This window comes from Quercus robur, chromosome 5 (assembly GCF_932294415.1).
Source record: "Quercus robur chromosome 5, dhQueRobu3.1, whole genome shotgun sequence".
NCBI lineage: Eukaryota > Viridiplantae > Streptophyta > Magnoliopsida > Fagales > Fagaceae > Quercus > Quercus robur.
The window spans coordinates 32,091,502-32,118,093 of NC_065538.1; the positions used below are offsets into that span (position 1 = coordinate 32,091,502).

The 26,592-nt window shown below is 39.2% G+C and overlaps 1 protein-coding gene across 4 annotated transcripts in view; it reads right to left on the reverse strand.

Annotated features, from left to right (window-relative positions):
• Positions 1–26,592, reverse strand: part of LOC126725809 (mediator of RNA polymerase II transcription subunit 15a) — a 312,712-nt gene that overhangs the window by 225,016 nt on the left and 61,104 nt on the right. The window contains exons 1-2 of one of the 4 annotated variants that reach the window (XM_050430741.1): positions 2,038–2,395; positions 112–344 (exon numbers count right to left, since the gene is read on the reverse strand). The exons of 1 other annotated variant lie outside the window; for it this stretch is intronic. In XM_050430741.1, coding sequence (XP_050286698.1) covers positions 112–344; positions 2,038–2,228 — 424 coding nt within the window. In that variant the 5' untranslated portion in view covers positions 2,229–2,395. Of the gene's footprint in view, positions 1–111; positions 345–2,037; positions 2,396–26,592 lie in introns of those variants that run through there. 2 more of the 4 variants (XM_050430740.1, XM_050430742.1) reach the window with 2 other exon arrangements.

Here is a 26,592-nt window from a genome sequence, read left to right on the forward strand (position 1 = left end):
CGAAGATACGTGAAATAATGATTTCCGTGTCAAAAACACAACACCAGAGAGAGAAGTAGGGTGGATTAATATGTAAATAAAACCATGCACATAATTCTTTGATGTTCTTACCTGCATCTGGGGACTTATTACTATTGCCAGCAGAGTTGGATGGCAAAGCATTGCCTATAGGATTCTGAGACCCAGCTTCAATTGTAACCATTTTCAGAGATATTTTTTGTAGATAATCTAACTGGCTTGTGGCAGCAGTATAAATCTTTTCCTCAAACCTTACAGCAATTTTCCTGAGTTCACGTAATCCCTCTTGGCCAGAAACAGGGAGATGCCTCTTCAAAGTTTCCATTCTATACACAAAAGGAGATACTCTTATTATGTTACTGACCATACAGGCACAATTATGCTATTAAAGAAAAAAATCCCAAATTGGTAAACTATGCTGACAGTGCAGAACTTAAAGCAACAAAATGTGAAAAGAAACCACATAGAATTTCACGAAATTTTTTTTTGATAAGTAAATAAAATTTCATGAAATTTTAAAAATATGAACAAAAACCCAATATGAAGAATGAAATATGAAGATACAATTGTCAGCACATGGAGATTCATTAGTCACAACTCTGTTATAAACCAAAAGCACTAGTTATAATTAGAGCGCCCGCCATACTGGCACGCTCAAAAGGGAGAAGTATTTGTGGTAACCCCTAGGATTTTTTGCACGTTGTATGGACATGTGTTGAGTCTTACGTCGAGAATAAATTAGGTCTATCTGGGCGATATATAAATACAAATGAGTAGTACATGGAGCTACTATTGCTACCAAATGCAGATTCATTACTCACATCCATGTGATATCCCAAACAAACTAGTTATAATCAGAGCTCCTGTCATACTTACATACTCAATGTAAATGTTATATTCATTGCACTCTTACGGCATAGCGCCCTCACAATCTTAATGGGGTCTTACAACATGACCATTCAGGTCAAAACTAGTTTTTGAGTTAAACTCTATGTTGTTGAATGCATGGCATCAAAAGTGAAGATTAAGCAGTTAGGTTCTAAGCCCCTCCAAAAAAATGAATAACTTGACCAGTTAAGCTAATGAATAGGATGTAAGGGGAATCAAAAAAAGAAAAAGAAAATGAAAGCTATTATAAGTTCATTTTTAACCATCAGACCCAAACACAACCCGTAAAACTGTACCAGGTTTGTTACCACTTATTTTAATGAGTTTATTTCCCCTTGCTTGTTTAGGAACAATTTTTTAGAGCATTGCTATTTTTGACCTTAGTATAGCTGATTAAAACCTTACTTATTAAAACAGGCTGCACTTTTAAAAATAAGCTATCTGAAATGGAAATTTACTCTTTCGCATGATTAATGGGTTGTGATGGGCCTTAGTTTCATGTTAAAGGAAGGAGTATATGTGGTAACAACCCCTACGATTTTGATGAAGTTGTATGCATGCATGCTGAGTTTGACATTAATAATGTCCTATGCCAATCTGGACTATATATAAATGAGTATATGGGGATGCATCAGTAACATCTGTGTTATATCTGAAAAGAACTAGCTATAATTAGAGCGTTATCGTCACATATGTGTGATATACCAAAAGGAATAGTTATAATTAAAGCTCCGGCATTCTCTCGCGCTTCCAATTCATGAGGATAACTAAGCTGACACAACAGGGTGATGTGATGTTCATAGCACTCCCTAGTCCCTACTACACACAGGACTCACAAAAACCTTTGATCAAAGCATTACTCAAGTACACAGACTAGTATTTTTTTTCCCAGTTAAACTCTGTATTCTTAAGTGTTTGTGGCATCAAAAAGTGAAGATTTTGCTGTAAAGTTCACTAATTTACACCAAAAAAGTCAATAACTTGATCAATTAAGCTAATAAATAAATTCAATTTGATCGGATTCGGACCCAAACACAACCCGTAAACATTAATATGTAAAACAAAAACAAAAAGCAAAAGCAAAACCATAAATTTAAGGAAGAGAGAGAGTGAGAGAGAGAGGAAAATTACATTTTGTTGATGATTCTTTGACGAGAATCGGGCTGCAATTGGCTCCGCCAATCAACAGAATCCATGGCAGCTTCTCCACCGCCGCCTGCAGGAGCTCCAACGCCGCCACCTCCAACTCCGCCGCCGCCGCCACCACCGCCGCCTACAACAGGACCCTGATATGGATTTGGCCTCCAATTATTGTTATCCATGATGATCTAAATTTATAAATAAAAGGTTGAAGAGTTTCAGGCAGAAAAGGATGTTGAGAGTTAGAATTGGTCGATTGAATTGAGAGAGAGGGGAATATATAGAGATGTCATGTCATGTCATGTTTGGGGTTGTTTTTGGGAAAGTTGGATTCTTTTTTCTAAAATAAGCTTGTTGTGGCAAGTGTTTTATAACAAAATCTACCACTATTGAGTAATTATCATGATTGCAGTTACGGCCTGTTTGGGCACACACAAAATGAGTTAATGATAACCTTCTTCATTTGTAGTTATATTTTGAAATTTTATTTCTTTTATAATGAAAAAAAGACATTTAAAAAAATAAAAGAAAAAGGGTAGTATTTCATCTCATAACTTGTACAGTATAATATCAAGAAATTTTACTAAAAAACAAATAAACCTCCATGCAAAATGATAATAGTACACGGTCTCTCGATTGAAAAATAGGGATTCAAAACTCTGTTTCTCATTTAGACATATTTGGTTTAAAAGTTGGTTACATTATGAGATATAAAACTTCACTCATCATTTGAGGTAAATATCTCATATATGAATGCACAGAGTGATTGTAAAGGTGATTTATTTGTCAACTTTTCCACTATTTGGCATTTCAACAAAAAGTTGAGTTTAACCGTAGACATTTTGTGAAAAAATATATATTGCAGAAAAGTTGTTACGGTTACGTAAAGAGAAATACTTTTGTCCAGTGCCCCAGTTCCACTAAACACGCTAGGATACGAACACGTGTCCAAAACTAAACACGTGTCTACATCTCAACATGTCCAATGGAATTAGTCACTAGACATAAGCCCAACCCTTTTGTAAACTACTGATATGCTTTGATAACCCATAATAATAAAGAGATTTTCTTTTAAGTAAGAAAGGACAAAAAAAATGACATTATAAATGTGCTATTAAAAGTTTCTATTTTATTTATAAATACTTATATTCATACTTAAATTGAAATAATTTTATTAGTGGCCAATGTTTCATTATTATTTGACTACAGCCATTTGGTGCATTTTTAAATAAAAGTCATGGACATTTCTAGACAATTTTTATGAAAAGCTAGATATATCTTAATAAACCCTTGTATAAGTCAAATTCTAAACTATTTAAAACCCTAGGCGTATGGTTTTAAATAGTTTAGTAAAAAAAAACCCTAGGCGGAGGGCCCTAAAGCATTAAGAAAAAAAAAAATTGTGAAACACCTTTACTTTTTTTTAATAATTCCTCCCCCTCTTAACACAATGCTAAAAAAAAAAAAACACTTAAATATTTCTAGTTTTGATTGATTAGGATCCAATCATAAACAACTAATTACAGTAATTGAATTCTTCATCATCATTTATATATACTAGTATGTAGACTGTGCTACCGTACGGGAATGAATATATTATTAATCATGAGTTTATTCATGTTTAAAAGGCTCAGTTAAGTCTAAATTCATATTATCAACCAGAAAATTTCATTAACAAAACTTAACAGTATATATATATACATATATATTTGTTGATGAGAATGAGTGGTGGGGTAAGATAGAATAGATGAAAGGTGGAGGGGAAGAGGAGATGATAATTAAGCACAATTTCAATCTAGCAGGCCAACAAACCTTATATGATATGGCTTATCAACTGGGGCTTTACTTCTAAGTGCTTATAAATAATTGGCATAAGAGTGGTTTGTGTGCATAGGTGAATTGTGCGTTGGGCGTATAGGAAATGCTATTTGTATTGTCTATCTTCTAGCTTAGTTGAGTATAGTTTGATTGAATTTGTATAATTTATTTGTGGGAGCTATGTGATGTATCATCAATGGATGGTTTACTTTTATTTTATTATATTGTGTGCTTCCACATGAGTATGGTTCATTCTCATCACAATGACATAAAATATGCTTTGGACAAGAAAGATTGTGCTTTATTATTTAGCAGGTATTGTTTGGTAGATTAGATGTAGAAATGCGGGAATTTTTAGTTAGAAATGATGGTTCTAATTTATAATTTAGCAAACTGATATTGCTCCGAATCAGTAAGGTGGACTGGCCTGGCTTCGGTGGGCTGTTCAAACGGTTGATGGCCTGCAAGGAAGAAAACGCGATCAAAGAGGAGACCGGAGAAGACCGGTCGAACCCCCTCCGATGGAGAAGTTAGACTCGTAGAGAAAGAAGTTCCAAGTGTTTTGGAAATTTGTCTGAGAGAAAACCTTACCTCTGTCGGGTTCAGACCGGTCCCTTATATAGGGAGCCTGGGGCGGTTATTTGTCCAATAACCTCCCCAGGTTTTGTGGAATCCAACAACTCCGGAGTTAACTACCTCAACGAATATAAAATGGTAACTGCTAATGGAAGTTAACTTATTCGAAGGGTTTGTTGAGATAGTTGAGGGTTACTGAAAGTCTAAGTGTTGAGGTTTCGTCCGTCTGGTGTAGGGTGGTTTAGTCGTCCAAGGATATTTGACGACTTCTCATGGACGAACCGCATGGACGAATCCTCATGGACGATCCTGTCGTCCATGGGAGACTTAAACTTATGGAGTGGTGCTATTATTCTTGGACGTTTCTCCTTCTTCTGGATAAACTCTTGGATCAACCTGCGCTATAGGCTCTGGACAATCCATTTGGACGATCTGGAGATGGATTGTTTTCCACTTCTCTATCAATTGCCCCTTTGTTCAAAGGGTCGTCCAGGACATTGTCATGATTTTAACAAAATTTCACTTTTTCGTACGCCACGTGTCGCGAAACTGTTGGTTAGCCAGTTGCGTCGATCTCGTTTCCCAAAGAGATCGCCACTTGTCACTTTCTGAGTGGTGAGTGTCGTTTCGTTGACCCTGTTGCTGGGGCCTATAAATAGCGCATTCTCTTTCATGCCTTTCACTTTTTTCCTCATTCTCTCTTCTGCCAACTCGTCCACGATTCTCGTCTAGCTCTCGTCCTAGTTTCATCAGGTATTTCCTCTTTTCTTTTTTTTCTTTTAGGCTCTCATTTTAAGTCCTCTACATTTCAAACATGTCTTCATCTTCTAGTTTCGAGAGAGAGATAGACGACTACCAGGACGGCTCTGAGAGTGAGGGTAGTGTAGATAGTTCGTCTTGTAGTGATTCCTCAGACGAGCATTACTCGTCTGGGGTTCCTGGCATTCCCTTAGAGGAATTTCAGGAACAACGACGTAGGGCGGCTTCTGGATCTGGGGCTAGTTCGTCCAGACAGCCGTCTAGTCCTCCTCAAGACGAGGAAGAGGACGAAGAAGATGTAATCTATAATTGTGCCCCAGAAGTAGCATCCACCCTAGACGGTGCTAAGTTAAAAACTCTTGTAGATAGATATCAAATTCCTAAAGAGCTTAACCCTCGTCTACCCCAGCCTGGAGAATGGTGTTGTTCCCCTTCCTCTGGCTTAGGGGTATACGCTTCTTACCTATTAACTGGCCTTAGGTTTCCCTTAAACTCTTTTTGTAGAGACCTCTTCCAAAGGTTGGGTATTGGGCCAAACCAGCTCAACCCCAATGGCTGGAGGACGATAGTTGCCATGCAAGTATTATGGCGTGAGGCATTGGAAGGGGACCGTCCAATTACAGTGGACGAGTTCCTTTACTGCTATAAGCCCTCAGAGATCAAAAAATCTGCTGGGTTCTACCAATTTTCGTCCAGAGGTTCATATTACAGTTTAATAACGGGCCGTAGTTCGTCTGACCGGCTTTGGAAAAAAGAATTTTTTATTATTTCTGGAAATTGGGCTGGGGACCCAGCTGATGTGGGTATTCCCCTCTTCCCACCTTTTACCAGCCCTCTAGGTCGTCTTCGTCCTGAGGGTATGTTTTTCTTTCCATTTTACCCTGTTTGTCCTTTAAAATTTCTTATCTGTTACTCGTCTAACCCTTTATCTTGGTGATGCAGCTGTTGTTCGTCCATACTTGGACAAGTTTTTCTTGGACCGGATAGACGTGGTTCGCACCTTTCCAGGAAGAACTTTCCACGACTTAGTTACCCTTAGTCGTCTAGCTACTTGGGGACTTGGTCCAGTCCCAACTGCTGAAAACTTAAGTCACGAAGAGCTCACTCGTCGAAGTAAGTGTCGTCCATTATATTCTATTATTTCAGCTCTCTTTTCTTTTGATTTTCTTTTTTAATTTTTCTGATTAATTTTTCTCGTCATAGGGATAAGCACAATGAGGGAAAACAAGGAGAAAACAGTGGCTAGCGGGGACGAGGATGTTGCTGCCCCTACTGCTAAAGTGGCTTCCGTCCAGGCTGGGAAGAGGAAGTCTAAATCAATCTCGAGTACTGTGGACCTGGACGACCTCCCCAGTCGTCGTGGCCACAAAAAACAAAAGCCAAGGACTTCCCTTCCAAAGGTTCCCAAGTTCGTGCCACCAACAGTGAACTTGGACGAGCCTGTGGTAGACGTGGAGCCCGTCCAAACGGTTCATCCTGTTCCGTCTGATCCTCCCCCTGCTCCCAAAACTTCTCACAAGCCTAGCCCGTCTGAGTCCTCTGATCGTCCCTCTAATTTGGTTCTGGACGAGGGTTATGCATGGAGGACGTTCAAAGGGATCGTCACTGATCATGAAGTTAACGAATGTTACAACATGTCAGTGAAGGAGTTTGAGCGTTCTGGCATCCATGACCTTTTCAAGGTAAGTTTCTTCCTCGTCCTTGTGTGTAAACATTTAATTTTGAATGAAATGTCTAACTCCTTTTCGTCCAAATGCAGGCCATGTCAAAGTTCTATACAGCAACCTGCCAGGCCAAGGAACTTGCTTCAGAGGCCAAGACAGCCAAAGATAAGGCTAAGGAGCTGGGCCATGAGGTTTTGCTCAAGAAGGGGGAGGTTATTAGGTTGACAGAGGATTTCAATCGTCTGCTGGGAAGCGAGACGAAGTTGAAGAACAAAGTGGAGGAGCTCAAAGCTGACAACTTAGAGAAGGATACTCGCATTATCCATCTCGAGGGACAAGTTTCAGAGCTTACCTCGTCCTTGGAGAAGGCACGTGAGGAAGCAATTGCTGCCTTTAAGAAGTCTGACGAGTATAAGAATCGTCTAAACAGTCATTATGCAGCTGGGTATGAAGACTTCCGTGCTGATGCCAAAGAGGCGTATCCTGATTTGGACTTCAACTCGTTCAAGCTTCCTCTTGCTACAGAGAGTTCTGTGTTGCAGACGAGTTCCGAGGACGTCAACATCATGGACGATGCTAACACTGAAGTCACTCAGGACGACCCCAAGACGAGCTTGCCCAAGTGAAATCTATTTCCTTAGAAAATTTATTTTTATTTGCTCTTTCATGGAAGTGCCCGTTGTTTTGGGCCTTTTACTTCTTTTTCTTTTATTTTAAAGCTCATGCAAGTATAATCATCTCGTCCAGGATTATGGACGAGTTTTATATACATTTTCATATTCACAACTAAAGGGGTTTTTGGACGTTGGTCGTCCACCCTTTGAATTTCATGAAAGAAATGAATACTTCTATTTTTACTTCCATTGTGTTTGAATATATACGTTTCCAGCTTTGTGTATGAAATTTTTATTTTCGTATCAGCAGTGTGGTTCGTCCATCTAGGAATTCAGTTTACCTCGTCTTGGGCATGGGGATGAATTTTATTACATCACCAAGATAAAGTAAATTGATTCCTTTTGGCTAGACTTTTCATCATTCCAAAATTATGGACGATTATTTTGTCGTCCTTGATGATTAGACTTTTTAGCAATTTCTCGTCCAATATAATGGATTGTTAAGCTAGTTTTGAAGTCTTTGCTCGTCCGCGTCTCGGACGAACACTTTTGGGAATTCATCTCGTCTTGAGGTCTAGACGAGTATGCCCTTTTCATCTCGTCCCATGTTCTGGACGGATGAAACTTCGCTTTATTTTTAGCTTGGGTTTCATCTCGTCCTATGTTCTGGACGGATGGACCTTAGTTTCATTTTCAGGTTAGGTTTCATCTCGTTCTATGTTCTGGACGGATGGACCTTAGTTTCATTTTCAGGTTAGGTTTCATCTCGTCTCTTGCTTTGGACGGATGTACCTTTTCATCTTTCCTTTGGAGGAAGGCTTATGGACGATATATCCTTGCGTCCAAGGATTTCATTCGTCCATGCTAGCTTTCTTTTTGCAGATCAATCTGAATGAACATATAAGGATTCCAATAATATACTTGAAAACAATATATATATATATATATATATGAAAATCCAAACTTATGTAAACATTCGTCCACAGGCATGGCACATGCTCATGAGCTAGTGCCTTATTTAAAAATACAAACCAACTCATCCATGAATAGCACAAAAGTGAAAACACTAATGTACTTTCTAGGGGATTATTGAAATACTTAAAAACACTTGATAGTAGTACGCTTCTGCTCGTCCAGATATCTCGTCCAAGGACACTGGTGAAGAGTCAGCACTTATTGATGGTACTTCCTGAGGTGCTCAACATTCCAAGGGTGTTCCAGCCTCCGCCCATCCAAAGCTTCCAAATAGTAGGATCCTTGCCTTTTGCAGTTGATAACTCTATAAGGTCCTTCCCAATTTGGGCCAAGTTTCCTGTAGGCCGGGTTTCTTGTTGCCAAGGTAACCCTCTTCAAGACGAGATCCCCGATGTTGAAACGCCTAGGCTTCACCATAGCGTCATATTGTCTTGCCATGAGATTTTTGTACCTTGCTGTCCTCTGTTCTGCATCCATCCTGACCTCGTCCATAAGGTCAAGGTTAAGACGGAGCTGTTCCTCGTTTTCTTCAGTTTTATACTTCCTCACCCTGTGGCTCGTCATGTGCACTTCTGCTGGTATAACTGCCTCGCTTCCGTAGGCTAGTTTAAAAGGAGTTTCTCCTGTTGGAGTTCTCGCTGTCGTTCTATAAGCCCATAAAACACCTGGTAATTCATCCGGCCATATTCCCTTTGCCCCTTCGAGCCGAGTCTTGATGATCTTCAGCAAGGATCGGTTCGCTACTTCTGCCTGGCCATTGGCCTGTGGGTGGGAGGGTGAGGAGTAATGGTTCTTCATTCCAAGCTGTTCACAAAATTCCCTGAAAGGTGTGTTGTCAAACTGTCGTCCATTGTCAGACACTACTACTCTAGGTACTCTGAATCTGCATACAATGTTCTTCCAGACGAAGTTCTTGACATTCTGCTGCGTAATTTTGGCTAAGGGTTCGGCTTCCACCCATTTTGTGAAGTAATCTATTCCCACCACCAGAAACTTCATTTGCCGAGTTCTAGTCGGAAACGGCCCCAAAATGTCTAGTCCCCATTGTGCGAAAGGCCAAGGGGCCATCATTGGCGTGAGATATTCTGCTGGCTGTCTGGGAATATTGCTAAAACGTTGACATTGATCACATACTTTGACATATGCTTTAGCGTCAGCTTGGATGGTTGGCCAATAGAATCCGCTTCGGATGACTTTATGGACGAGTGATCTAGCTCCCGAATGGTTCCCGCATGCTCCTTCGTGAACCTCCCTCAACATGTAATTTGCCTCGTCCGGAGCCAAACATCTTAAGAGAGGCTGGGAAAAACCTCTCTTATATAACACCTCGTCCATAAGCACATACCTGGTTGACTTGACCCTGAGCTTCCTAGCTTCGTCCTTCTCTTCTGGAAGCCTTCCGTCCTTTAAGTATGACACTATCGGGGTCATCCAATTTCCTTCTCCCTCTATCTGCATCAATTCTGGAAGGTCTATACTTGGCATGTAGTGTACATCATCCATTTCGTCCAAGGCCTCATTCGCAGATGCTTCCTTCGCCAGAATATCTGCCTCCACATTCTCTTCCCTTGGGATTTGAACAAAATCTGCTTTTTTGAATTTCTTCACAAGGCGTACTACCTTCCTTAGATATTTCTTCATTCTGTCTTCCTTGGCTTCACATGTCCCATTGACTTGGCTTATGACCAATTGAGAATCTCCCAGGACAAGTATTGAGTCTGCTTCTACGGACTTGATCAGTTCCAACCCCTTTAAAAGGGCTTTATACTCCACTTCATTGTTAGTAGTCTGGTATTGCAGACGGGCCTTGTATTTCAATTTGTCCCCTTCTGGCGACTGCAAAACAACTCCTATTCCTCCAGCATATAATGTAGACGATCCATCAACATGGACGACCCATTTGTTGTTGTACTCGCCTTCCCCCAGGTCTTCGTAACATGGAGTGAACTCCGCAATGAAATCTGTCAGGGCTTGAGCCTTTATTGCATTTCTCGGTTGATACCGAATGTCGAATTCACTAAGTTCAACTGCCCACTGAACGAGTCGTCCTGCGGCTTCCAGCTTGTTCATTGCCTTCTTAAGCGGATGGTCCGTCATGACATTAATGATATGAACTTGGAAGTAATGTCTTAACTTCCTAGAAGCCGTTATTAGTGCGAAAGCCAATTTCTCCATGAGCGGATATCTTCCCTCTGCTCCTCTGAGTGCCTGGCTAGTGTAGTACACCGGCTTTTGTATTTTCCCTTCTTCTCTGATTAAAGCTGAACTTACGGCATGTGGGGACACCGCTAAGTATAGGTACAGTTCTTCTCCTTGCACGGATGGACTTAATAATGGGGCAGTTGTGAGATAGTCTTTCAGGTCTTAGAAGGCCCTTTGGCATTCGTCTGTCCACTCAAATGCCTTCCTGAGGACTTTAAAGAAAGGTAAACACTTATCTGTGGCTTTCGAAACAAACCTGTTCAAAGCGGCAACTCGTCCTGTGAGGGATTGGACTTCCTTGATACTCTTCGGTGGTTCCATGTTCAATATAGCCTGGATCTTGTCCGGATTTGCTTCAATTCCTCTTTGCGAGACCATGAACCCTAGAAACTTTCCCGACGACACTCCGAATGCACACTTGCTTGGGTTCAACTTCATCTTATATCGCCGAAGTGTTTCAAAGGTTTCCTGTAAGTCGTCTAGATGGCTTCCCTCGTCTATGCTCTTCACAAGCATGTCGTCGACATAAACCTCCACATTCCGTCCTATTTATGGACGAAACATGTGATTCACTAACCTCTGATAAGTTTCCCCTGCGTTCTTCAAGCCGAAGGGCATCACTTTGTAGCAAAACAAGCCTTGGCTGGTAATGAAGGAAGTTTTCTCCTGATCAGCTTCATCCATCTTGATCTGATTATATCCCGAGAAGGCATCCATGAAGCTCAGCAACTGATGGCCAGCAGTAGAGTCCACCAATTGATCAATGCGTGGCAGAGGATAACTATCCTTGGGACATGCTTTGTTCAAGTCAGTGAAGTCTACGCACATTCTCCACTTTCCATTAGCTTTCTTCACCATCACCACATTGGCTAACCAATCCGGGTAATAGACTTCCTTAATGAACTTTGCCGTGGTCAGTTTTTGAACCTCTTCCTTGATTGCTTTGTCCCTCTCGAGAGCGAATACCCTCTTCTTCTGACGGATAGGCTTAAAAAAGGGGTATACATTCAATCGATGAGTGATCACACTTGGGTCGATTCCCGGCATGTCGTCATGACTCCATGCAAAAACGTCGATACTTTTTCTCAGGAACTGGATGAGGTCTTCTCTTGCCTTCTCCTTCATACATGTTCCAATTCTGGTAAATTTCTCTGGATCATCTTCTTGCAAAAGAATATCTTCCAACACTTCCGTGGGCTCTGCAATAACTCTTCTTTCCTCGATGCTCATTGTCTACACCTGTTCGTCCAAAGCCATCATGGCTAAGTAGCATTCTCTAGCTGCCAACTGATCTCCTTGTGCTTGTCCTATCCCGTACTCCGTAGGGAATTTAACTGATAGATGGTAGGTCGAAGTTATCGCCTTCCAACTATTAAGAGTGGGTCTTCCAATAATGGCGTTGTATGAAGATGTACAATCTACCACAAGGAAATTGACTTCCTTGGTTATCTGTTGCGGGTATGACCCTACCACAACTGGTAATGTAATGGTACCCACGGGCTGCACCTTCATTCCTCCAAATCCTATCAGTGGCGAGCATACTGGACGAAGTTGATCTCGTCCAAGCCTCATTTGTTGGAAGGCGGGGTAGTATAATATGTCTGCTGAACTTCCATTGTCAACTAACACTCTCCTGGTTGTATAATCTGCAATGAGCAGTGTAATGACGATCGCATCATCATGCGGGTGATGGATCCTCTCAGCATCTTCGTCGGTGAAGGAAATGGTTGGCTCGTCCATTGATCTCGTCCTTGGTGATCGTCCAGAGAGCTGGACGTTTTGTACCGCTTTAAGATACGTCTTCTTCGACTTGGAAGATTGCCTCATCGAGTTCCCTCCAACGATAATCCTTATCTCTCCTAGTGGGGGCCGGGATGATTCCTCTATTTTGCCTTTCAGCTTCTCATCTATACAATCCCTTCCAACGAAGTGCTTCAACTTTCCTTGTCTGATTAGGTTCTCAATTTGCTGTTTTAGGTCATAACACTCATCCGTGTCATGCCCATGGTCCCTGTGAAAGCGACAATATTTGTTCTTATTGCGCTTGTTAGGATCCCCTTTCATCTTCTCTGGCCATTTCAAAGAAGGATCATCTTTGATTTGCATGAGCACCTGATTAAGTGGAGTGTTTAGGGGCGTATAGTTCTGGCTTCTTCCCAAGGGACCTGTCTTCCTGCTATCTCGTTCCTTCCTATCTTCCGTCCGTCCCTTCTTTGGACGAGGGGCTTGTTCTGAGTGTCAAGCTGGGTGCGCTTCTATCCTCTCAGCTCTTTTCCTCTTCTTGGCTATGATCGCATCCTCTGCATTCATGAAGTTCTGAGCCGAATGGACGAGCTCGGCCATGGTTTGGGGCTCCTTCTCATATAGCTTGTGGATAAACAAATCTGAATTAATCCCATTGTGGAAGGCTGCCAGTAGAAGCTTGTCGTCCACCTCGTCCACACTAAGGGCTTCTCTGTTGAAGCGAGTGATGAATGACCGCAGGCTTTCGTTCTCCCCTTGTTCTATGGTCAGTAAGCTGGACGAAGAGCGCTTGTGCCTCTGTCCCCCGATGAAATTGTTAACAAACAATTTGCTTAACTTTTCGAAAGAACTTACGGAACTTGGGGGGATTTTACTAAACCAAACTCGTGCCGGGCCTTTAAGGGTAGTAGGGAAGGCTCGACACATGATTTCATCAGGGACCCCTTGAAGGTGCATTGTTGTCTTGAATGTTGCAATGTGATCAAAGGGGTCACGCGTCCCATCATACGAGTCCAGGGAAGGTAGTTTGAACTTTGATGGTAGAAGGTGACCATTGATGGAAGCCGTAAAAGGAGAGTCAGTCCTGTGGACCAAATCCTCTATAGGATTCGTTCTCCTCATGTTCTCCTTCATCTCCTCCATGACTTTCTTCATTTGGTCCATCTCCTCTTTCAAGTGTGGCACTGTCCGTGAAGTGGTGCCTCTAAACTGACTTCCAATCTCAGTATTCTGTGTGTCACCATGGCCTTGTGTCTGCCCTGCGTGTTCCTCTCGTGTCTGTCTCCTCTGAGTGATCTCCATCCTTAACTCCTGGTTTTGGCGAGTCAATTCCGCCATTGCAGCCGCCATGGATTGCATATTCTGAACGGATGACGTCTGCATGACTGGTGCAGATTGGCGATCACGCTAGGGATCACTTGAAGCGCCTTTGCTTCCCTGACGGCCAGGGCTAGTAGCCCTCGACCTGGTCCTGACCATCCTAACCCTTTGTCGCGGAAAAGAAAGTCGCAAAACAACCTTCGCTTCCCCACAGACGGCGCCAACTGATATTGCTCTGAATCAGTAAGGTGGATTGGCCTGGCTTCGGTGGGCTGTTCAAACGGTTGATGGCCTGCAAGGAAGAAAACGCGATCAAAGAGGAGACCGGAGAAGACCAGTCGAACCCCCTCCGATGGAGAAGTTAGACTCGTAGAGAAAGAAGTTCAAAGTGTTTTGGAAATTTGTCTGAGAGAAAATCTTACCTCTGTCGGGTTCAGCCCGGTCCCTTATATAGGGAGCCTGGGGCGGTTATTTGTCCAATAACCTCCCCAGGTTTTGTGGAATCCAACAACTCCGGAGTTAACTTCCTCAACGGATATAAAATGGTAACTGCTAATGGAAGTTAACTTATTCGAAGGGTTTGTTGAGATAGTTGAGGGTTGCTGAAAGTCTAAGTGTTGAGGTTTCATCCGTCTGGTGTAGGGTGGTTTAGTCGTCCAAGGATATTTGACGACTTCTCATGGACGAACCGCATGGACGAATCCTCATGGACGATCCTGTCGTCCATGGGAGACTTAAACTTATGGAGTGGTGCTATTATTCTTGGACGTTTCTCCTTCTTCTGGATAAACTCTTGGATCAACCTGTGCTGTAGGCTCTGGACGATCCATTTGGACGATCTGGAGATGGATTGTTTTCCACTTCTCTATCACAAACTTTATTAGAAAATGCAGATGATTCAAATTTTATGTGATGAAAATTTAAAATCTTAAAAAGGAATTTTTTTTTTGTTTTTGTTTTTGTTTTTATATTCAATGAGACATACTGACAAATTTTTGATAATCACAAGGATAAGGTTCATCACACTTTGAATTTTCCACAATCGATAATCATTCCTTTTGGCAAACCAATATGTCAGTTATATTTGTTGTTTATGCAATACAATTTATATTTTAGGCATATTCTAGGCATATTTGTTGATAGATCAATTAGGTATTTGTCAGTTATATTATAGACATGTAGTTTATACAATACAATTAAATTTTAGTAATGGCATATTGCAAACATTAATGAAACTAATAACACCTTAAATTTGTCAGGTTTAAAATGGTCTAAAGGTATGTATATGACACTGATAGAGTTACTGGTTAATAAGAGAAAGCATCGCTAATAGCTTAAAAGAACTTTAATCTACTTATAAGTAGAGTATAAGATCTTTTATATACTTAGCAGTGATCAGTAGAATCACTTACACACCTGCTAAGGAACCCTCAATTGGATGTGGATGCCAAAGATTGATGTACTGATCCAAATAGATAAAAATTACATAGAATGTTGTTAACAATTGCATTTGCTAATTAGTTATACGTAATAGAATTTTTTAAGAACACCGGTAACAAACACGCATAACAGAATGAACAACACATATTCATTACAGAACAAACAGCATCAAACTAAATTGCTGAGAACAGAAACTTAAATATCAACACAATGTTCAATATTATACTAATTTGATCCCAACAGCATCTTTAAGATTAGTTACATATAACTGTTTTTAATTTCGTTCATTTACAGTGAAGGCCCAAAATTGTAACCAATCTTTTTGTAATCTTCATAATCTATAAAAATGTCTAAGTCCAGTGAGGGAATGGATGGTGGTCTATATCTGTGTCATAAGGGGTTTTTTTTTTTTTTTTTTTTTTTTTTTTTTTTTTTTTTTCCTTCTGTATTGCAAGCCTTTGCTATGTATTTCAAACAATTAGTTTTCTTTTTACAAAACGGTGTTTTAACATTGTGAAACAATATAATTTATCGTTTTTTAATATAAGTCTATGCACCATAGAACTATGTTAACCACAATATCAAATTACAATAGTTACAATACAACTTAAGAGATGAATGCAATAGAAAGTAAAGTACACCAAATCAAGATTAAAGCATAATTTCAACAGTTATAGCAGAAATATCAGATACAAATCAAAAAGGTAATCAAGAATATATATGTACATCTCAAAGTGGCCAAGATCAAAACATGTGCATATCACTAATTTAAGCTTCTATTAAGGTTATCTCAATTGGTAACACTTTGGAAAAAATATACAGTGTCTTCCAAACTTAAGACTGTCACCATTCATCTCTTAAGAAAGAGGAAAAGAAAAGCATTATTGTGTTTCTTTTTCTCTATTTTAAAAACATCATTGGCAAATACCCAAAACTAATTAACCCAAATACTCTAAACAAAAGCAAACCAAATGTGACACAAATATCCTAAACAAAGCAGTGATAAATCTACAATAGCACATAAGAATAAAAATATCATTGGAAACACAAAACATGGCAGGTTTATTTGAAGTAAACAGTAAGAAATCTGAATGTCTAATAAAACCAAATTGAAGTTTAATAACACAAAAATAAGTCTATATCCTATTTTGTATATAAGTACTCAATAAGGGATAGCAAAAATAGGGGAATAGTGTAATGAGAGACTACAGGAAAAAGTCAAAATAGTCATTAAAAGGAACTTGATAACAGTTTCTAATTTCGACAGCAAGAATCAAGATTAATTACACAAAGATTCTTCAAATTTATTAGGCTTTACTTCAAAATTACAGAAAGAGATATATTAAATTATACACACACCCAAGTTATGGAATTTACGAAACTTTCCACCCATTATTATGTAATCATCTATTCATAAAATAAATAAATAAAAGAAAATCATCTATAAGTATTCAAATCCAAGACACTAAGACATACACAATAAAAACAAATGAATAAACAAAATAAGCAAAGCTAACAACAACAACATATAAAAAAAAACCCTGCCAATAAACTAAGCCTAAAAGCCTAAGCAATACAAAAATTAACAGCAACCAAGTCAAATAGAACTCAAATAATTACTGAATATTTGATTTAACCAATGTCTGTATTAGGAATTTAGAACAATAATACAGTGTTTCTACCTTTTAGGCATCACGGAGGCCACTTTCTTCCGTAATATTGGTGGACTATGCAGACTATAATTGGCAAGAAAATCAATTTGGAGCAACAAAATTCGATTCTATTAACAACACTACTATTATACTAATGGTCTTTAACCCACTCAATGCATAGAATTATTTAATTGATGTATTAGGTATCTCATGTGCTAGTCTAGTCACAAACATTGAAGTTAAGATTATAATTCTAGCAAGTTTATGTCGATAATGTATCGGTTTATTGTAAGCTTTCTGAAAGCTCGAAATGTGTGAAAACACAAGAGCTTGTTCAAACCCCCAATTCAAATTACGGTTTGATTGATTTTACACTAACTTAATACTAAGTGTGGAATAGTGTAAATGCAAGCAAACAAACAAAAGAGCTACTCTACTTCATAATTAAAGCAACACAGCAGTAAAATGAAATAAACAAGAGTAGGGAAGAGAGATGCAAACACAGATAACATTGAGATGTGTTATCGAAGAGGAAACCGAATAACTCGGCGAAAAACATTTCCGCTACCCTCCAAGCGAAAACCAATCCCCTAGACAATCAGTTGGGATACATGGGTAAACAAGAGACCCTCCAAGCCTAATCTACCCTCTATACCTAAGCCCTCCAAGCTCCTACTCCAACAAGGCTTCTCGGAATCGTGTCTTGTCTAGCTCTTCGGATCCCGTAACAAGCTCCATGTTGTATCTACCATCCTTGGCTTCTTCCAATGTTTCCCAGCAGCACCAAAACTTCACTAGACACTCTCAAAAGGTGTGGTAAGTGTTTGGGCTATTGACCTCTTAATGATATGGAAATGGAGAGGTAGGAGATGAGAAAATCCCACAGACAAAGGTGTAGAGAATTGTTGGTATAACAATTTCTAACTCTCAAGTGTTTTAGCTAGGGTTTTCTCTCAGAAGCTCTCTTTTACATTTGTGGGTAATATGGATATATATAATGAAGGTATAGAAAGTGTGTATCAGGCAGTACAGACTGGCATAATAGAATGTCCCGCGGGTGTCTCGCGGGAAGGCCTTACCCGCGAGATACTTGCGAGACACAGCTGTCTCCATCTGTACAGACTCTTCGCATTCTAGTCATGTGCAAGGCACATGCTTCACTTCGCGGGAAGCTTAATCGCGAGACACCCTCGAGAAGTCTTTTGGCTTCACTTGCTTGAGTCTTCACACTTTCTCTCTCTAACACACAACCCTTACAATCACATCTCACAATAAATACAGGGTACACAAGATTGAATAAAATTACAATCAAATTTGGCACGAAATAAAAGCCAACAAAATACATATTTGTAAATCACAACTTTACAACCTCCCTCTTTGGCTATTCCGTGACAAAACCCCTAACACAAACTCTAGACTTAAACGTGAGTTTGGGAACAATGGCAAAACTCACTCACACCTAATTTAGAAACTGTGAAGCACTTGCAGTTTATACCTGTAACCTGAAACACTCGCACACAAACAAAACTTTCATTAAACTTATGACAAGTTGAACACAAGGTATGAGCAAGAGCAAGCATAAAGTGACCAAGTTTGTAAACATTTGATAACATGTAAACAAAAAAATTGATCACACAAGGTCAATCATTAAAGAATGACTCCAATGAACATATAACAAGTAAATGTTCATCTGGACATATATAATAAAGCAATCACTTATGATTACTTGCATGTCCAATCACACAACCAATGCAAAATACATGAAGCATATGCATCTAGGAACAATCCTACTAGTGCACAAGTGTGAAGTACTTAAAGACATTTTAGCAATATCTAAAAGTACACAAAGAATGCTAGATAGTCACAAAATTTTTAAATAGGTAAACATAATCATGAACTATGAGCAAAGCAAACATAATTAATATATCACAAAGCTCTTTCTCTCCCTATCATATCATCCCCCATCATGAATCATAGGAGCTGTGATGAACTTGGAACATATATATCTGTAACCTGAAACACTTGCACAAAACACATTAGACCCTCAAGGTAAAGCAAGTAATAAATGGATAAGTATAATGTAACAAGTAAATTACGATCAAGTAACCATGATGTGAAACATATGAGTAACTTGATCACACACCAAAACAGTCATATAGAAATGACTACAATGATCACATAGCAAAGCAAATGATCATCCGAACAAACATAAGGATGTATGCATGTTCAACACAAAAATACAATGCGATGAGAGCAATAAGGCATAGAACACAAAAGAATGTCTTCTCCTCCTTGATATATGTATCTCCCCTATAGATTTCTCCCCATACGAATGTGCACAAGGTTGAATTTCTCCCCCTAAGAATGTGCACAAGAGTCATATAGAAATTACGAAAGTATACACTTCCCCTTTTTGTCACGAATAGACAAATGAATCAAGAGGAAGGTGGGAAAGAAAAGAAGATATGACAAGGATAAAAAATTATGCATGAGGGGTGCAAGATGAATGAAAAAATGAAGCTCAAACATAAGGCAAAAACATTAAAAAAAAAAATGCTACAATGTATAAAGTAAACATGACATGCTAAGGATGATGGAACATGATATAAACCTAGGCACAACAAGGACATAAGAACATGTAATATGTGCTAAAGGTCTAAAAAGACTTAACTAGCATTAATGAATGCAAAACATGTCAAGTGTTAGAGTATGTGCAGCAAAGGTGCAACTAGTGTTCATGTGAGATGCATGACCAATGCATGAATAAGCACTCACGAGGCAAAGTGTATAAAACACACCACCAATGATCAAAACATGAATAATTATGGTGATCCCCAAATTTTGGTACTCATCGGAGTCCAAAACAGCAAGAAAATGTCATTTAGGCATTTTATCAAACACTTAGAGTACACACACTACACATGTATGATAAACAATGCAGAAACATATGAAAATCTTGCCGTAATACATGTTATTTTTGCCAAAGGGGCCAACATCCAAAGCAAATTATCATTTAAAACAAAGCCCAATAAAAAAGATTGACAAAAAATAAGTTTTCCAACTACCATTTGAGAAAATCCCAACTATGAACATAAAACCCCAAAAAACATAATCTAATGATCAAAATCAATGAAAAGTGTTAAAGATTACCTTAGAGATGTTAATGGAATGAAAAATACTTGAATTTAGTTGGGTTTTGATGTAGAAACATTAAAATAGAGGTTTGGGAGAAGATGGGAGACGTTTAAAACAAATGACCCATGAAATGCCCTTTAAAAAGCTGATCTGGAAATTTTTGCGGGAAGCTGACTCGCAAAAGTACTTGTAAGGTTGAATTTATTCAACCATCTAATTGGCTTTATTCCGTGCCAAATTTGCTTGTAATTCAGCATTTAGTAACCCTGTATTTAGGTGGGTTTGTTGTAAGGGTAGTGAGTGAGATAGAGTGAAGATTGCTCAAGAGTGTGCAAGAAAACAGAGACTCGCGGCTGGGACTCGCGGGTGACTCGCGGCTGCAAGCCGCCAGAAGCAGTACACGTGCCAAGCATGCTGGAAGATGAACAATCATGCTAGTTGAAGCACTACAGGACAAAACAGGACAACTGGCCATACGGTTAACTCGCGACTGGATCTCGCGACTTAGTCAAGCTGCGAGGTCAAGCCGCGAGCCACCCCTGTTTTGTAAAACCTGACGTTTCACATTCCTCTCCCACTCCAGTATAAATACCCCTTTTACCCACAATTGAAAGAGAGCTTCCAGAGAGAATTTTGAGAGAGAAACCCTAAAGAAAAACAAGATTGTTTCATCCACAATCTATACCTTAGAGTCTCTTCAAATTCCTCTACTCTCTTCCTCTCCATTGTCAAATCCTTGAGAGGCATTATCCCAAACCTGGTTCTCACCATCATCATCACTGTGAGACAGTTGTTTGGATTTCTGGGAAGCAATTAGAAAGGAACCAATCTTCATTGGTTGATGCTACAGTCTAGTAGCGAAATCCGGGAAGCTAGAAAAGAAAAAGGTTCGGCGCAACCTCGTTGGAGCAAGAAGCTTGGAGGGCTTAGGTGCACTGGATAGATTAGGCTTGGAGGGTCTATTGCTGTCCTTGTATCCCAACTGTATTTTCTAGTGGATTATTTACCGCTTGGAGTGCGGCGGAGAGGTTTTTCGCCGAGGACTTCGGTTTCCTCTTCGATAACACATCGCGTGTTGTCTTTGTGTTTGCATCTTCCTTCCTCTCTATCTTTGCCTTTTTATTATCTGCTGTGGTTTTATTTTGTTATGGCTTAGATAGTCTTTAACCAATTTCGTATTATAGCATGTGTTAAGTTTCCGCACACTAGTTGTTTGACATATTGCTTGTATTGGTTAAGTTGTAATTTGGGGGTCTAAACGTTCAAAAGTGTTTTGTACACGTTTTTGAACTTACATTTGGTATCAGAGCAGGTACACTTGTTGTGGTTTAAATACCTAAGTGTGATCCTTGACCCCTTGTGTTTATTTGCCATGGATTGTGCTTTGTATGCCTCTTTGCATGATTTTGTTGGTGATGAATGTAACATGCCACATGTTTGTGAAAATGCCTCTATGAGTGTTAATCCTCATAAGTGTGATGACATGTTATTTGAATCCATGGGTGTTGTTGACAAACTCTTGAAGAAAAATGCTAAGAAGTTTCAAAAGAATTTGAGCAAGTTATTTTGTGAAAAGGATGATTTGATTGCTAAGCTCAATGAATCCAACAAATTGGTTGAGAAATATAAAAAACTTGCTGAAATTTCTCTTGAAAAGCTGAAAGAGTTTGAATGTTTGAATATGGACTTGGATGCTAAACTTGTTTTGTCTAACAAACTTGTTGATGATCTTAAATGTGAAAATGAATCTCTTAAGATGCATGCCAAGTGTTTGATTGCTGAACCCATTGATAAAATGGATGATAATATTTGTTGCAATCATGTTGTGGTACCCGATTTTGTGCCTAGTGTGTGTTCTACCTTAAAGGACAAATCGGCGTACATTCCTCCACATAAAAGAAATCAAAAGGTGGAGAGAAAGGCTGTTAAGTCAAAACCTTCGTTTAGGTCTCAACCTAAGGCTTTGGATGGATCTAAGTTTGTTCCAACTTGCCACCATTGTGGTGTGATTGGTCATATAAGACCTCAATGTCATAAATTGAAGAGGGAACAAAACCATGTTGCTAGATCCATTCCCAAAAAGCCTAGTGGACCTAAACATATTGTTTGTCACCATTGTGGTGCCTTTGGTCATCTAAGACCTCATTGCTCTAAGTTTCAAGCTCTTAAGAGAATCAAAAGAAAAGAGAAACTTGAGTTTTTTGGAAGTTGTGCTAAAAAGAGTAAACTGGATTTGAGTGAAAATAGCATGTTGTTAAAGAAAATGTTTAATGCTCTTAACTCCTTGACTATGTGCATCTCCGGTTCTCATTCTTCTAACCCTCGTCTCGCTTCTCTTGAGACACTCATTCCAAACAATTGTTCCGTTTGGATGAGGAAGGGTTTCTATGGTTGAGCTTTTGCTCTTTTGGTCCTTGATCTAATTCTTTCGATCTTTGTAGGACCCTTCATGCATTAAATGTCATATCTTCATGCTCTTAACTCCTTGACTATGTGCATCTCCGGTTCTCATTCTTCCAACCCTCGTCTCGCTTCTCTTGAGACACTCATTCCAAACAATTGTTCCGTTTGGATGAGGAAGGGTTTCTATGGTTGAGCTTTTGCTCTTTTGGTCCTTGATCTAATTCTTTCGATCTTTGTAGGACCCTTCATGCATTAAATGTCATATCTTCATGCATTTTGTGCTTCATGCATTTTGTGCATCTTGCATTTATTTGTATGCATTGTTTCGTTTTTGATCTTACTTTTATGTTTCTATTTTGTGTGAGTAAAAATCCAAAACCACATAAAAAGTGAAAAATTCAAAAAGTTTGATCGTATTTGTTTGAGCACATATCACATGTGAGTTTGGCCTTATACCTTTGTACAAATGGCTTTGTGCATTTTCGAGCTTAGCTTGTTATTTTTGCACTTATATCTTTGTGGGAAAAATCTTGACATCTTTGTGTGATTGTTGTAAATCGATCTTCAAGCTTGTCATGAATGATTAGTCAATAGTCATGTTGGTTTTGATACTTGCGTAGACTTGTGCTTATATCTCTTCCCACTCTTTTATTTTCATTGCTTAAAGAGCTCAATAAATGTAAATCTCAAAATGAAAAGAGATAATGAGCTGCAAAAGCCGTCGCAAATACTAGTATTCGACTAAGAAAAAGGGAAAGCGACTTAAATGAAATTGTATGATGCCCAAAAAGCCAAAGGCTTGTTCGTCAAATTGAAATATCACAAATTTCAAGCATCGATCTCAAAATGAGATGTTTTGATTCAAAATGATTAAATGTTATGAATTGTAAAGAAACTAAATGAAAAGCTTCATCATATGTAATCATTTTCTTGTGGGAGGTCATATATGTTCATTTCTATAATTGAGATAGACCACTTGACTTAGCACTAGTTGTGTATGACTTGATTGAATTGATCATTGAAACTTCACTCTAGACTAAGGACTATTCCACATTTGATACACACACACAACACACATGCCTAATGTTCAATGAATGTCTTATTCATTTGTTAGATTGTACTTGTCTAAATGTGATGTGTGTGTGCTCAATCATATATGGTTCAATCCAAAAAGATTTTTGATCATTTTATATGTTTTTGGAAGTGATTTTTATCACTCTTTGAGTTCATGTTTAGTGCTTACTTTGTTTTTCAATGTTTAAACATGTTCTGAATTGAAAAACAGGTGTCAGAGTTTTTCGCGGCTCAGCTGGCGACTCGCCAGTCGCGAAACCCCAGTCGCAAGTTCATCCAGAAGCTTTTGGCGGCTCACTCGCGGCTTGCTCGCGACTCACTCGCGACTCGCGAAAATTTTCGTGACTGAACCTCGCGACTCGACCAGTCGCGAAACGCCCAGAAACAGCTTTTTAAAGGGCTTTTTGTGGGAAACTTGTTTTAAACCTCTCCCATCCTCTCTAAAACCCCTCTTTTAATATTTTTTCATCAAAACCCAACTAATTTGAATGATTTTTCATTCTATTAACATGTCTAAGGTATTTATAAACTCTTTTCATTTATTTTGATCCTTAGATTATGTTTTGGAGAGTTTTGTGCTCTTGGTTGGGATTTTTATCATAGGGGTTGGGAAAACTTATTTTTTGTCAATTTTCTTCATGGGATTGGTTTCTTTTGCTGATTTGCATTGGATGTTGGCCCCTTGTGGCAGATAGAACATGTATTAAGGGTGGATTTCATGATGTTCATGCATTGTTTCACATTATTGTTCATAGTGTGCATGCTAGGTGTTTGATAAAATGCCTCTTAGACATTTTCTCGCTTGTATGGACTCCGATGAGTACCAAACTTTGGGGTTTCTCATGTTTCCTCATTAGGAACATGTTTGGTTCATTGGTTGTGTATTTAATACACCTTACCCCACATGTACATTTTTCATGCATTGGTCATGCATTGCACTTAACCACCTCTTGCACACACCTTTGCTACCCTTGTCATGCATTGGTCTTGACCTTGCTTCTTCATCCTAGCTTGTCATGTCTACCTTATGCTCTGTAGCATGTTACTTTGTCTTAGGTTTGAGCTTCATTTTCTCATTCATCTCGCACCCCTCATGCATCATTAGCATTGTTCGTACCTTCATCTCTTGCCCTCGTTTCTTCTTGACCCTTTGTCTATTCCTGACAAAAAGGGGGAGAGTATATTCTAAAGAATATACCGGAGTATTTTGTCATTTTTATATGACTCTTGTGCACATCCTTAGGGGGAGAAATTCTATTTCTCATGCACATTTGTAGGGGGAAAGATATTCCATAGGGGAGATGCATATACCAAGGGGGAGAAGACATTGTGTTAACAATAAAACTTTATTGTGTTTGTTTTCTTGTATTGCATCGTGTTTGTGTTTTGGACATGCATATATCCCTATGCTATTGTGCTTTATTGAATGCATGTTCGAATGATCATTTGCTTTGTTATGTGATCATTGTAGTAATTTCTATATGACTGTTTTGGTGTATGATCAAGTTGCTCACATGTTTCATATCATGTTTACTTGATCGTAATTTGTTTGTTACATTATACTTGTCCTTTTATTACTTGCTTTACCTTGAAGGTCTAATGTGTTTTGTGCAAGTGTTTCAGGTTACAAGTATATATGTTCCAAGTGCATCACAGCTTCTCATCACTTTGAAGGGGAGAAACTTTATGCACTTTTAGTTTATATTGTTTAAGTTTTTAGTCAATATAATGTGTTTGTATCCATGTGCTTTTGTAAGCTTTTAGGGTTAATGTTTTCTGCATAGTTTGTAGGCTTTATGGTATGTACCTTACTTAATGCAGCTTTTATGCTATGTTGAAATCAGTACTTTAATCTAAATGTTAACATTTTGGTTTATGTATTGTCACTCTTGTGCCCTTGTAGAATTGTTCCTAGATGCATATGCCTTGTGTGTTATGCATTGGTTGAGTGTTGAGCATACAAGTGTCTTGCCTTGTGCTTGTTAACTTGTATGTCCTTGTTAACTTGTATGTCCTTGTGTTCATTCCAAGTGTGAATGAGCACTGTGATCACTACCTTGTGGTGTTCACTTGGTTGATCAAACCATGATTTGTTTCTTAACTCCATCTTTGCTTGATCACATATTGCCTGTTTCATATGCATTTATAATTTTCTGCTTACAATGATCATGGTGTATTGTTGTGTTTCAGGAGTATTATGTTCATATGATTCAAGTGCTTCACAGCTTCTAGAGTTAGGTGTGAGTGAGTTTTGTTCAACTGTTCCCAACTCACATGTTAAGTCTAGAGTCTGTTTTAGGGTTTTGTCACGGAATAGCCAAAGGGGGAGATTGTAAGGTTGAATTTATTCAACCATCTAATTGGCTTTATTTCGTGCCAAATTTGCTTGTAATTCAGCATTTAGTAACCCTGTATTTAGGTGGGTTTATTGTAAGGGTAGTGAGTGAGATAGAGTGAAGATTGCTCAAGAGTGTGCAAGAAAATAGAGACTCGCGGCTGGGACTCGCGGGTGACTCGCGGCTGCAAGCCGCCAGAAGCAGCACACGTGCCAAGCATGCTAGAAGATGAACAGTCATGCTAGCTGGAGCACTACAGGACAAAACAGGACAACTGGCCATACGGTTAACTCGCGACTGGATCTCGCGACTTAGTCAAGCCGCAAGGTCAAGCCGCGAGCCACCCCTGTTTTGTAAAACCTGACGTTTCACATTCCTCTCCCACTCCAGTATAAATACCCCTTTTACCCACGATTGAAAGAGAGTTTCCAAAGAGAATTTTGAGAGAGAAACCCTAAAGAAAAACAAGATTGTTTCACCCACAATCTATACCTTAGAGTCTCTTCAAATTCCTCTACTCTCTTCCTCTCCATTGTCAAATCCTTGAGAGGCATTATCCCAAACCTGGTTCTCACCATCATCATCACTGTGAGACAGTTGTTTGGATTTCTGGGAAGCAGTTAGGAAGGAAACAATCTTCATTGGTTGATGCTACGGTCTAGTAGAGGAATCCGGGAAGCTAGAAAAGAAAAAGGTTCGGCGCAACATCGTTGGAGCAAGAAGCTTGGAGGGTTTAGGTGCACTGGATAGATTAGGCTTGGAGGGTCTATTGCTGTCCTTGTATCCCAACTGTATTTTCTAGTGGATTGTTTACCGCTTGGAGGGCGGCGGAGAG